Source organism: Crocuta crocuta, unplaced genomic scaffold (assembly GCF_008692635.1).
Source record: "Crocuta crocuta isolate KB4526 unplaced genomic scaffold, BGI_CrCroc_1.0 scaffold73, whole genome shotgun sequence".
Taxonomy (NCBI): Eukaryota; Metazoa; Chordata; class Mammalia; order Carnivora; family Hyaenidae; genus Crocuta; species Crocuta crocuta.
Window position 1 is genome coordinate 1,592,147 of NW_027529443.1, and position 13,774 is coordinate 1,605,920.

The 13,774-nt window shown below is 53.7% G+C and overlaps 1 protein-coding gene and 1 pseudogene across 1 annotated transcript; one reads left to right on the forward strand and one right to left on the reverse strand.

Moving 5' to 3' along the window:
• Window positions 1–6: 6 nt before the first annotated feature.
• NFATC2IP (nuclear factor of activated T cells 2 interacting protein) lies at window positions 7–10,731 on the forward strand. Its single transcript, XM_077760450.1, has 8 exons — window positions 7–282; window positions 940–1,012; window positions 3,241–3,358; window positions 4,829–4,909; window positions 5,000–5,186; window positions 6,141–6,285; window positions 6,418–6,527; window positions 8,615–10,731. The coding sequence occupies exons 1-8, from the start codon at window positions 31–33 to the stop codon at window positions 8,771–8,773; spliced, it is 1,125 nt and encodes a 374-aa protein (XP_077616576.1). The 5' UTR covers window positions 7–30; the 3' UTR covers window positions 8,774–10,731.
• Window positions 8,492–8,562, reverse strand: LOC144228660 (U4 spliceosomal RNA; annotated as a pseudogene).
• Window positions 10,732–13,774: the final 3,043 nt, after the last annotated feature.

The window sequence follows — 13,774 nt, forward strand, 5'->3', positions numbered from 1 at the left end:
CGGTCTCCAGCGCGCCCCATCCTGGATTCGATGTTTGTGGACTTGGTCAGCGACAGCGATGAAGATATTCTGGAGGTCACAACGGCGCGCAACGCTGCGGAGTCGGTCGAGATCCCTCACCCGGAGCCCCCAGTGCCGGCTGCCCCCCGAGACAACAGCGACAGTGACAGCGAAGGGGCGGACGCGCCGCCGGCCGGAGCCCCGCAGGCCCCGGTCAGGCGGCGGCGGCGGCTGCGGCTGGATCCGGGGGAGGCACCGGTTGTTCCGGTGTACTCCGGGAAGGTGCAGCACGGTCCCCGGGAAGGCTAGCGCAGAAGGGCTGGGTCTGGGGACTGCTCAGATAAGTTTTCTGGGGTTGGTCTTGGGGGACTCAACGGACGCAGGAGTTGGGGCCTTGGAAGCAGAGAGAGACGGGGTTCCGGAGGTTTCTGCAGTTTGGAGAGGTGAAGAGGTCTGGAGCGTGTTAGGAGTTTGGGATTCCCGGAAGCTGAAGTGTCGGGAGCGGAGAGAGGCTAAGGGGCCGGGATCCCCTTCTGAGATGGATCCTGGGGCTGGGATTTGGGGCATGTTGGGTTTTGAAGTTGGGGCCCATTGCTAAGGATCCAGGCAGCTGGGGTCATGGAAGTTCAGAGAAGACTGGAGACTCCAGGAAGCTGGGGTCCCCTGGTGGTAGGGTGAGCTAGGAAGCTGGGATTCCCCAGGATTCCAACGTAGCAGGGATGGCTACTGTAAAAGAAAAACTAAACTTGCATCCCCAGAATGCCTTAGGGGAAGGGCTGATTGTAGTAGTAGGGGTACTCTAATGTGGGTCTTGTGGAAGCTGGGTTCCTAACCCGCCCAGAGAGAACTTGGACTTGAGAGCGGAGGAAGGGAAGAGTCCTCCTGTTTTCCCTTTCAGTAGAGGGAGGGTTTGGGACTGATTCACTTTTGTCCTTACAGGTGAAAAGCAGCCTTCATCTCATCCCAGATCACCTGTCCCTTCTGAAACTCTGTCCTCCAGAAGCTGAGGAAGGTAGGCGCACACTTCCAGAGTGAGGTGCCCAGGGCCACCTGGGTGGCTCAGTTGGTTGAGCATCTGACTTCGGCTCAGATCATGATCTCACAGTTTGTGGGTTCGAGCCCCGCGTCGGGCTCTGTGCTGACAGCTAGCTCAGAGCGTGGAGCCTGCTTCAGATTCTGTATCTCCCTCTCTCTCTGACCCTCCCCTGCTCACGCTGTCTCTCTCTCTCTCAGAAATAAATACAAAACATTAAAAAAAATAAAAAGAAAGAGAGGTGCCCAGTGCTGGCCTCTCTGAGGAAGCTTCCTGGAGTTTACATCTCTGCAGTTAATTTTATTCCTGAGGCTCAAGAGAAAGGCATGAGTCCTTCATCATAGCCAGAAAAAAGGCTTCTGCCCTGAAATGAGATGATTATTAACCAGGAGGCACAGAAAGTCCGTCAAACCACCCTCCCCCCAGCCTGATAGGCGCAAGAGTGTGCTGATCTCCCAATTTCTAGGCCATTCCCAGAGATTCGGATTCTGTAATCCCAGGGGCAGGGGAGGAGGAGGGGTTGAGAATCTGTAACATCGTTCCTCAGGAACACTCTGGAGCCAGCGTGGTGTTCTTTGAATCTTATCAGAACTCTCCTCTCTCAGTGATGTGATTGTTTTTTTGCAAACCACCCAAAGGCAGTGAATAGGAATCAAGTTTAATGTGGAAGGGATCCCGTGGGCAAATGCAGACCTCGGACCAAGCCTTCTGTACCAGGAGCAAGCATGGTAGGGTGATCAAGAGCTGATTTAGGAACCAGCTGGCCTGGGTTTGAATCTCCCCTCTCCCTTTCAGGAGCTGTGTGACCTTGGGCAAGTGCATCTCTCAGTGCTTATTTTGTCATCAGGAAAATAGGAATACGAGGGGTCCTATGCCAAAAGGTTTTGGTGAGAATTAATTAAAGAAAATGCATAAGGAGCCCTCTCATGGGCCACATGTAGGGTTTAGGACGGTACCTGGAATGTAGACGTGCAAAGGTACCTCTCTCCTTGCTGCTCTAGGTGTAGGCCCAGGAAGCGCTGGGCGTCTCCCGGGAGCTTGTCAGAAATGCAGAATGTCGTGTGTCTAACCAGCTGCCACATTTATCGAGGATAGAGTTTCTCAGCCTTGACCTTACTGACATCTGGACTGAGTGACCCTCTGCGGGGACGTGTCCTGTGCATTGTAGGGTGCTTAGCGGCACTCCAACCTCTCTACCCACCAGGGGCCAGTGTCACACACTCCCGACCCCGACCCCTCCTCATTATGACAATGGAAATTGTCTCGGGACATCGCCGCCATGTCCCTTGGGAGGCAAAGCGGCCTCTGGTCAAGAACCACCGCCTAGGACGTATTATCATCGCTTCGTTTTTGCGGTATTTATTTTTGTGGCTAATGATGATCTTTGGTTGAGGGCAAACAAATGAAAAAGAGCTTCTATATTCTAGAATCAACCTCCGGGTTCCTGTTACAAGAAATCACAGTTAACATGAGTGATTAAGCAAAGATATTAAATACTACAGAGATATGACAAAATGTGACCATGATGCTCGCACAGACGAAATTTGAGAAACGTGGCCTCAGAGGGCCTGTGCGCTCTACCTCACTCTCTCCCTGCGCCATGCTGCCTCCTCCCCAAGCCTCCCGTGGTCTCTCGCTCTGCTTATCCTATCCAGTACAGGAAAAACATAAGAGGAACATTAAAAAAAAATCATCCTTTGCCAGCATCTGGTTTGAAGTGTGTTCTGTCACATGCACGGTAGTATGTGCGTGTGTAATCAGGAGTACGTGTGTATGTACATACGGTAGTAGGTATATGTATTAAGAAGGTCCAAGGTCTGGAAGGTGTGTTAAGTAAATCACATGTTTCCCCCATATTTGTGGGTGGCACGTAATCAAAAAAGTGAGACGAGATTAAATTAATCATAATGTAATTGGAGCGGCCCACCTTCTAGTCGTCGTCCAGACTCCTGTGCCGGCTCATGCCTTAGCACGAGGCTCAGACGCTCCCGCTCCGTTAGACTTCCATCATCCTTTTCCCTTCTCCCTATGACTTGTGCCCCTTGAGCACTTCCCCAGTGTGTGTGTGTGTGTGTGTGTGTGTGTGTGTGCGCGCGCGCGTCCTGGGGCCCCTCAGGTTCCACCTTTCTCAGGCCCCGACATGCCTCTCATTGGCCGCTTGCTGCCCTCTCTTAGCTGACCCCGTCCCCCTTTCCTCCTCTGTCCAGAGGCAGATGTGGCAGATTCCAGCAGGCCACTTGCTGAGGACATCCCGTTTCCAGATTCGCCCTGGAAGAAGAAGCTGAGGAGCAGGGACGTGGAAGAGAAGACAAAGGATGTGTTTCTGTGAGTGAGGCTGGGGCGCGGGGGCCCCAGGAGCGGAAAGGGAGCTGCAGGTGTGGGCCGAAGTAGGGGAAGGGGACGGGATGGAGGGAGTCTTGAGGCCCAGGGAGGAATGAAGTTGTTTCTAGTTTTGTGTTTTTTTAAACCTCTTTTTAAAAGTTTATTTATTTATTTTAAGGGAGACCCGGAGAGTGCAAGTGGGGGAGGGGCAGACAGATGGGGGAACAGAAGATACGAAGCAAAGCGGGCTCTGTGCTGACAGCAGAGAGCCCGATGGGGGGCCTCGAACTCACGAACCGGGAGATGATGACTTGAGCTGAAGTCGAAGAACACTTAACCGACGGAGCCACCCAGGCGCCCCAGGAATGAAGTTCTTGGGACCAGAGTTGGCGGACACTGGCCCACCCTTTAGGACCACCCATGGAAGTGGAGGGTTTTGGCTTTGCGTCTGAGAGGTTAAGGGTGTGGCTCCAGATCTGGCTAGCCCGTCTCTCTCTTTCTTTAATTTTTTTAATGTTTTATTTATTTCTAGGAGAGAGAGAGAGACAGCGTGAGCAGGGGAGGGTCAGAGGGAGAGGGAGTCACAGACTCTGAAACAGGCTCCAGGCACTCAGCTGGCAGTCAGCACAGAGCGCGACGCGGGGCTCGAACCCACGAACCGCGAGATCATGACCCAAGCGAAAGTCGGACGCTTAAACGACTAAGCCACCCAGGCGCCCCTTTCTTTAATTTTTTAATTTACATCCAAGGTAGTTGGCATCTAGTGCAATAATGATGTCAGGAGTAGAATCCAGTGATTCATTCCCGACACATAACACCCAATGCTCAGCTCAACACATGTCCTCCCTCGTGCCCCTTGCCCACGGAGCCCACCCCCTTCCCCACAACCCCTCTGGCAACCCTCAGTTTCTTCTCCATATTTCAGGGCCTCTTAGGATTTGTCCCCCTCCCTGTTTTTATATTATTTTTGCTTCCCTTATGTTCATCTGGTTTGTATCTGAAGTTCCTCCCGTGAAGTCATGTGATACTTGTCTTTCTCCGACTGACTCATGTCATGCAGCCGCATACACACTAGTCCCCTCCACGTCCTGGCAACAGCTGGCTCTCTCTTAGCTATCTCTGTGCTTCACTGTCCTTTTCTGGAAAACGGGGATAACGATGGTCCCCGTGTCAAAGAAATGTAAGCGCTGGGTGTCTGTTGGATGCTATCAGATAGTCACGTGGGAAGCGTCTTACCTTGAAAGTTAGGCATTTTCCTCCCTAATATTTGGATCATGTTGAGTATAAAAACCATGGCCGAGGTTTGCCCTGACCTTACCTCCCCGTGTCCACAAGGTGATGTCACTGGAAGGTGTTCCTTCTTGATCATCCACCTCCCCGTCGTGCTCCCCAGGGGTCCGTGGCCCACGAGGAGGGGTCTGGGACCGGGGTCCCTTCCTCTCCCTCCATCCCAGCCCTGTCTTCTCACTGTAGATTCCAAGACCCCTCTCCTTCGCCTCCGCCTCCCCCGAGGACCAAAAGCAGAAAGCATACCCGGGCACTCCAGAAGTTAAGGTGCCCAGGGCAGGGGGCTCGCTGGGGTAGAGAGGGGCCCGTTGGGCGGGTGGCCCACCCTGGTGACCCTGCGTCCTTCCTGCACCCCAGGGAGGTGAACAAGCGCCTCCAAGACCTCCGTTCCTGCCTGAGTCCCAAGCAGTGCCAGGGCCAAGGTTACCAGAACCAAGAGGACGAGGTGGTCCTAGTGGAGGGCCCCGCCCTTCCCGAGAGCCCCCGACTCTTCCCGCTGAAAATCAGGTGCCGGGCGGATGTGGTCAGATTGCCCCTGAGGATGGTAAGTGCCTGAAGGGCTGTGGGGAAGCGTCTCCGGAGCTGCCTGTGGAGCGAGCTTGGTGTCAGGGCAGAAGGGACCATGTCTTGCTTTGCCCATCCAGCCAGTGCTCGTCCGCTCCCCCCCCCACCTTGTGTTCCCTCTTCCCTTTGTCCTTCCCTTACTCTTCTCTGGCAAACTTCCCACCCACCCTTCAGGGCTCCCTTAAGCCTCCTAAGAAGCTTTGCTTGGTCGCCCCCTCCTCCGTCCCTTCCCTTGGACCTCCTGCTACCCGTCAGTGTCTGCTTCTACTGTGTCAGTCACAGATGTCACTCAGTCGCTCTGAGCGCCCCCCAGTTTCCTGGCGGAAGCGACTATTTGTGTAGGGACGAGCCCAATTCCAAAGCAAGAGGGGCAATAGGAATAACCGTTTACTGAGCACTAACGAATGGTGCATCGGGCGAGCAGCTAAGCCGGTCGTCGCAGACACGCAGCCCGTGGCTTTAGCGACCGTGCATCTCACTTGTATCCCGTAGATGCAGAATGCTTCTCAAACATGCGTTCGTTGCCGGCCTCCGCAGTGAGTGATTTCGTACAAAGGACCAGTTGCCTGGCTTCTCTTAACTAGGAAGGAGTAGGGGCACCAGCCCGTGGCTCCCACACGGCCACCATCGGCCAGAGCTGGGGACAGCTGGCCTATTCGAGGGGGCCAGTGAGATCCAGTTTGCTGCATTCACCACCCCTGCCCTTCTCCTTCCTAATCCACGGCCGCTTCATTTCTTTGTGTCACCTCCCCACACCCCACACTGATGTGACTTTATTCCGTACTTTGCCGGGAACTTCCGGCTGATTTGCTCAGCGAGTGGCCTTGGAGTAGCCAAGGCCAGAATCAGGCCGGAATCGTGTTGGAGGTGGTGGCGGAAGGGGGGTGGGGCACGTCGGGAGGTGGCCTCCTTTGCTTCTTGTCCCCTCCCCCAGTCGGAGCCCCTACAGACTGTGGTGGACCACATGGCCACCCATCTCGGGGTGTCCCCAAGCAGGATCCTCTTGCTCTTTGGAGAGACAGAGCTGTCCCCCACTGCCACTCCCAGGACCCTAAAGCTCGGAGTGGCTGACATCATCGGTGAGAGGAAGGCAGGGAGGGGGGGCCTCGAGGAGGCTTTGGCCACAGGGAGGGGCTAGAGGCAAAGGGCCAGAGGGGGCCCTGCGTCCAGCCCCCCGCTTAGGCCTGGCTTCCCCATCCTGCCTCCCACAGACTGCGTGGTGCTAGCACATTCTCCGGAAACCTCAGAGATGTCCCACCTCCTCCAGCTGCGAGTGCAGGGCAAGGAGAAGCACCAGATGCTGGAAGTCTCGCTGTCTCCGGTGAGTGGGGGACACAGCTGTCCGGGCCCCTCGCCCTTTCCTCCGCTGACCGTGTCTCTCTGGTCAGCTACCCGCGGGTGGCTCCCCCCCACCCCAAGTCCTGAGCGGCTTGGGTTCCTCCCGTCCTAGAGAGAGGGGAGAGCCCATCGTTCAGCTTTGCTCCCCCTTGGGCTGGGAGCCTCTGCTCTAGCCTCCCAACCCCGTCTGCTTAAAATGGAAAGGACCCTTGGATAATAACCAGGGAAGGCTGCCGGAGCAACCGCACCACGCTTCTGACAGTCCCCACTCGAGAGAGAATTACTTCCCGGTTAGGGTGGTGGCGAGTTTCACAGTGACGTTGCCCGGAAACCATCTGCGTTGCCCTCGTTTAATGAATAAGGTCGCGGGGCTGCGGTGTGTGTTCCTGGGGCTGCTGTAGCACCACAAACTGGCTGGCTTCAAGCAGCTGTATTCTCACAAGGTCCTAGAGGCCAGGGGTCTCGGCCTAGAGGCCGAGCAGCAGGGGGCCACGCCCCCTCTGAGACTCTGGGCGGAAACCTCCTTGCCTCTTCCTGGCTCCTGGATGTGGCCACCGGTCCTGGGTGCTCCTTGGCCTGCAGCTGCCTCTGTCGTCACGTGGGGTCCTCCCTGTGTGTCTCCTTGTGAGGTCACCAGTCACTGGTGTCCACCCTCAGCGAGTCACTCTCGTCTTCACCCAATTACAAAGGCCCTGTTTCCTGTTTGGAAATGGGAAATGGTCCCATTCGCACTTACCGGGGCACTTGCCCAAGGTCGCACGTGAGCTGAGTGGGAGAGCCTGGCCGCCAGCTCAGGCCATCCTCATTCGAGGGTCTGGGCTGGCTCCATCACTGTGACTGGTGCCTCATCGGTAGGTGAGGAGCTTGGGGCTTGCAGAACCTGCCTGACCCAGAGCCTGCAGCCTTGACCTCTGTGGCCCAGTCCCCTAGAGAGGGACCCGGCCATACTGGCTTCGTCCACTCGCCTTCCCCTCTGTGGGCTCTGACTTGATTCATCCCCTTGTCCTCTCTGTCCTGAGTCCTCTGTCAGTCTCTGTAAGTTCTCAGCCTCTCATTTCAAATTCTTTTTTTTTTTAAGATTTTTTCTTATTTTTTATTAAATTTTAAAAAATGTTATTCATTTTTTTATTAATTGTGAGGGTTTAAAAAAATTTTTTTTACATTTATTTATTTTTGAGAGACCGAGACAGACAGAGCACAAGTGGGGGAGGGGCAGAGAGAGAGGGAGACACAGAATCCGAAGCAGGCTCCAGGCCCTGAGCTCAGCACAGAGCCTGACACAGGACTCGAACTCACAAACTGTGAGGTATGGCCTGAGCCGAAGTTGGACGCTTAACCGACTGAACCACCCAGTTGCCCCTTAATTGTGAGGCTTCTTGTTTTTTGTTTTTTTAGCTTACAAAAAAATTTTTTTTAATGTTTTTTATTTATTTCTAGGAGAGAGAGAGAGACAGCGTGAGCAGGGGAGGGTCAGAGAGAGAGGGAGTCACAGACTCTGAAATAGGCTCCAGGCTCTGAGCTGGCAGTCAACACAGAGCCCGACGCGGGGCTCGAACCCACGAACCGCGAGATCATGACCTAAGTGAAAGTTGGGCGCTTAACTGACTAAGCCACCGAGGCACCCCTGTTTTTTTAGTTTTTTTAAATATTTATTTTTGAGAGAGAGAGACAGAGCATGAGTAGGGGAGGGGCAGAGAGAGAGGGAGACACAGTCTCCAAAGCAGGTTCCAGGTTCCAAGCTGTCAGCACAGAGCCCGATGCGGGGCTCGAACCCACAAACCGTGAGACCATGACCTGAGCCGAAGTCCGACGCTTATCTGATGGAGCCACCCAGGCCCCCCATTAAATATTTTATTTTTAAGTTGTCTCTACACCCAACATGGGACTCGGCCCCATGAGCAAGGGTCACATTTTCTATTGACTGAGCCATCCAACCCTCCCCCCCACATCTTTTCAATTAGCAATAATCGCGCCTCGGATAAACCTCATTGGCTACGATACTGCCACTGCGCAAAGCTTCCCCCCACATCTTTTCAAACTCTTATATCCATTTTCTTCCTTTCTGTCCAGGATTCCCCTCTCAAGATCCTCATGTCCCGCTACGAGGAGGCCATGGGACTCTCTGGCCACAAGCTTTCCTTCTTCTTTGACGGGACAAAGCTTTCAGGCAAGGAGCTGCCCGCTGACCTGGGCATGGAATCCGGGGACCTCATCGAGGTCTGGAGCTGAAACCCCAGACCCCGTTTTGATGTGCAGCCTGGACCTGGGGAGAATAGCTGCCTCTTTGACCCTGTATAGACTTATCTTCGAGCTGAAGCAAAATCTAGCGGCGAACTTTGACACCCCCCTCCCTCCTCCCCATTGACCCTGGTTTTGAGCTGTTGGTTACTTGGTTAGTTGTGTGGTTGTTATTGCTGTCCTGGGTGGACCTTGGCTCCGGGCCCTGGGTGCACCGCATTTGCAGCCCCCCCAGGATATGGGGAAGGTACCCCTCACTCCCACCTACCCCCTTTCCTTCCTGGAAATGGCTGTTCTTACAAAAGTGCTCATATTTAGAGCGAATGGCAATAAAAGAGGGGCAGGCGTGGATACCAGGCCTGGGACATCCGGGGGCTAGGACTGGCAGTGACCGCAGTGGGGGCGCGGACACGCGCATGGTTCCCGGGCCTGCAGGAGCATAAGCGGTCCAGCCCCGCAAAGCGCTCACTTAAGCCCAGGCAGACGAGGCCGGTGGACCCCCAGCCTTGCGCGTCTCCCTCGCCCCGGCACCCTCTCCAGGCACCTTCCTGATGCGCGCACATTGTTTAAGGCATCGCTGAGCACGTCGAGCTTGTTCTGTTCGGATCTCCAGATTCTAGTCCGGGAAAGGCGTCTCTGGTTTTCCCTGCTCCCTCCGCGCCCCCCTAAGCACCTGTTCTCACGTGTGGGTCATGCGTGCTCGCCTGCGAATGTCTCAGCAAGACGCACGTTGTCCGCGTGAATGCACTTGGGCCCCGGGCGGTACCAGTGTGGGCAGATCTCGTGCCGTTCTCTCCTCATTCAATACGTGGTGCTTCCTCCGCATGGGCCCCATTGCCCGGACGGCTCTGTGGGCCGTTCCTCAGTGAGCCTCGACTGCAACGTCCACGTTTGCCAGGCGGCGGGCACCGGGGCGCCTCTAGCCCCTCAGGACGTCAGCGAGGCGGCGGGGAACATCTTTCGTGGGTCCCCTACGGTACACGCGTGGAAGGTTCTCCAACACAGGGACCCAGGATGGGCTTACGGGTCTGACAGGTTAACTTTCCTGTGGTTCTACTAAAGTGCCCTCACCAGTGGTCGTGGAGCATCCTCCGTGAGGGTCCCCGTTTCTCCTCATCCTCACCAGCTCTTGCGACTGCCCTGCTTTCTCATTTTTGCTAGTCTGTTGGGAGCAAAGTGGAGGCGAGTGTTAATGGACATTCACCCACTCAGAAAGCGGGGAATTTCTTCGCGTGCCCAGCAGCTGTTGTGTCTCCCTTTTGGGCACTGCCCAGACGGCTCGAGGAAGGGGACTTGTGCTTGATTTCTTTAGGGGTGGCCTTCACCGAAAAGGGATGCTCAGTTGTCATGCCCATGCGTGAACTAGTTTGTCCTATCATCTGTTGCTTTTTGATTTCTTATTTAAAAAGTTTCGATATTTTACATTTTCTGCTGTTAGCTCGTTCGTTTGCCCTTTCATGTTTCAGCCGCTAAGTGGGGCTGAGGTCCAGCCCTCACACCCCGGTGTGTATGCACGTCGGCTGGCCTCAGTTCTGTGTGATCGAACATTTGTTCTCATTGGTCAATTCCGGGCCGTACCGGCTGCTAAATATTGAATATTACTTCTAAATGATATCAATTCAACTCTGCCTAGGAGATCCAGGTTTAATGTTCCCCGCAGAAAGAGCCAGACTTCTCACTACTGTCTACTAATAAAGCCATTGATTCTCCACTGATACGTGGTATAATCCTGGCAAAAGTATGTCACCTTCTCAAAACGTCTTTTGTTGGAAAGTGGCATCCCTTTGACCTTACAATGTGAGAAAAATAGAAGCCTCTATAACATTTAAATAATCCACGATATGGTATAACTTTTTTTTTTTCAGATCTTTTTTGTCCGTTGATGAGTTTGGACACGTTAACATTGTGTATTTGGCCTCAACAAAATAAAGGGGAGTCCTTTCACCTTGCGTCGCCTTGAAGGTTTCTGTCTTTGTGACCCCCGCCACGGGACCCCTCGCTACGGCCCCGGTGACGGACCATTAGTTGTCCCCTTGCATCCATTCTTACTCCTTTCAGGGTAACAGAGCCTGCTGTTGTTAGCAAAGCACAGGGAGTTCAGAGCGAGGACAGCCAGCCAGCTGCCGGTTCAGGCTCCTGGGTGTAAGGGGGCGAGGGGTGTGCCTCTCAGGGCGTTGCCCAAAGAGGGCGGCGGGAGCCCCTTTCCATTGCTGTCCTCAAGCTGCTGGAAGTGGAGCGGCCTGGCGGCCATGAGGCGACCTTGGGGAGAGAAGCCGCGCACGTGGCACGGGACGCGGAGGGACAGAGCCCCGGCCCCAGCCTCTCTGCAGCGTCCTGCCAGCCCTGCGCTGCTGACCTCCGGGCTCGGGTGGGAGAGGAGCTTCCATCCTGTCTAAACCATGGCTGTTTGAGGACTTCTGTCCCTGGTACCCCAGCCTAGTTCCAGCCCCAGGATGTGGCCATCGTAACATTGTCTTGAGCCTCTTTGGGTCCCTGACCGAGATTTTCTCAGGTTTCTATCCAGGAGTGCAATCACCGGCCGCTGAACGCGTGTGCCCCAGCCGGGTCTCTCTTTGGCACCGTCAGATTGCTGACCACGGCGACTAGATTGCTTTATAAGTCATTAGCAAGCGCTAGAAGATTCCAGTTTCTTCTTCCCTGGAACTGAATCTGGGGAGGAGAGGGGGAAATCTACTTATTTTAAAAGAATTTGCATTTTTTCTATGATGAGAGAGATGACTCATCCTTTTGATGAAAGGGATCGATCACTTATCAGGTGGTCTTTTTATTTTACTTTTAAATGCTATTTATTTTTAAGGATGTTATTATTTTTTAAATAATTTTTTAAAGTTTATTTATTTATTGTTGAGAGGGAGAAAGAGAGTACAAGCTGGGGAGAGGCAGAGAGAGAGGGAGACACAGAATCCAAAGCAGGCTCCAGGCTCTGAGCTGTCAGCACGGAGCCCAACGCAGGGCTTGAACCCACAGACCCGCAGACCATGAGATCATGACCTGGGCCGGAGTCAGAAACCTGACTGACTGAGCCACCAAGGTGCCCCTTAAGGATTTTATTTTTAAGCAATCTCTTACACCCAATATAGGGCTCGAACTCACAATCCGGAAATCAAGAGTTGCACGTTCCACCAACTGAGCCAGGCTGGCAGCTGGTGCCCCTATTTAATTTTCCTTTTTTAAAAGATTTTAAGTAATCTCTGCACCCAGTGTGAGGCTTGAACTTACAACACCAAGATGAAGAGTCTCATGCTATTCCCACTGAGCCAGCCAGGCGCCCTGTCAGGCTGTCTTCCTGAACTTCTGAAAAAAACAAAAACAAAATACCAACAGACAGGGGTGCCTGGGTGGCTCAGTCGGTTAAGCTTCTGACTTCGGCTTAGGTCATGGTCTCACCATACTCAGGTTCGAGCTCTGAGTCAGGCTCTGTGCTGACAGCTCAGAGCCTGGAGCCTGCTTTGGATTCTGTGTCTCCTTCTCTCTCTGTGTCCCTCCCCAGCTTACACTCTGTCTCTCTCTCTCTCTCTCTCTCTCTGTCTCACAAAAATAAATAAATATTAAAACAACAACAAACAAACAACTCTCCTGCTTAAAAACCTTCAAAGCTGGGGCACCTGGGTGGCTCAGTCGGTTAAGTGCCTGACTTTGGCTCATGAGTTCGAGCCCTGTGTTGGGCTCTGTGCTGACAGCTCAGAGCCTGGAGCCTGCTTTGGATTCTGTGTCTCCCTCTCTCTCTGTCCCTCCCCAGCTCACACTCTGTCTCTCTCTGTCTCACAAAAATAAATAAATATTAAAACAACAACAAACAAACAACTCTCCTGCTTAAAAACCTTCAAAGCTGGGGCACCTGGGTGGCTCAGTCTGTTAAGTGCCCGGCTTCGGCTCATGAGTTCGAGCCCTGTGTTGGGCTCTGTGCTGACAGCTCAGAGCCTGGAGCCTGCTTTGGATTCTGTGTGTCTCTCTCTCTGCCCCTCCTTTGCTCACGCTCTGTCTCTCTCAAAAACAAATGAACATTAAAAAAAAATTTTTTTTTAAAAGTTCAAAACGGTAGTAGGCCCTTACTCCGTGTCATATGCCAAATTTGGTACTTTTCATGATCTCATTCATCCTTAGAGCACCTATGAAATAGGTGGTGGTATTGTTCCCATTTTCCGGAAGAGAATTAGTGAACCTGCCCCAGACCTCACTGCCACCGGGCGCAGAGCCAGATGGAAGACTGGGTGGGCCTGATCTACGACCAGACCAGTGCTTCTCAGACTGTAACACGCACACAAGTGAGCTGGGGGGCTTGTGGAAACATGTGGGGTCAGCAGTTCGGGGCTGGGGCCCGAGATGCTGCTTTTCTAAGAGCTCCCTGGTGTTGTGGCTGCGCTGACCTTATTTGGGATAGCGAGATGCTGTTTTCGCTTTTTTTTTTTTTTTGGTTTCTGTAGCCTCACAGCCTCCCATCTCCCCACCCCTGCCATTCATTCCGGAAGGCTCCCCCCAGGGACTGGTGCCTGATGCGTTCTGCTGCCCCCCTGGCTCCCTCCAACCCAAGTCCAGTAAATGCAAATTGGATTTTAAAATGAAGGCAATGCTTAACGTGCCGTAGGCCCTGGCTCAGCCGGGCCCCTGCCTGCTCCCTGACTGGCCTCCTGCTCCTCACTGTCCTGCATGCTGTCCTCTCAGATTTCATGTCCATTATGCTTCCTCCTGTGGGCTTTGCACCAGCTTTCCACTGCCTGGACTGCCTTTCCTTCCCTCTTAGGAAGTCAGAATTTGCTGCGCCCGCACAGTGGCGCTCAAGGACCACTTCTTCAGCAAGGCTCTCGCCCTCCCTGACCAGCTCAGATGCCCCTGTTATCAGGTCCTTGTCATACCCACATGCCAGTCTTTTTTTTTTTTTAAAGGAGAGTCATTTTTTTTAAGTTTATTTATTTTGAGAGAGCAGGGGAGGGGGAGAGAGAGAGAGGGAGAGAGAGAATCCCAAGCAGGCTC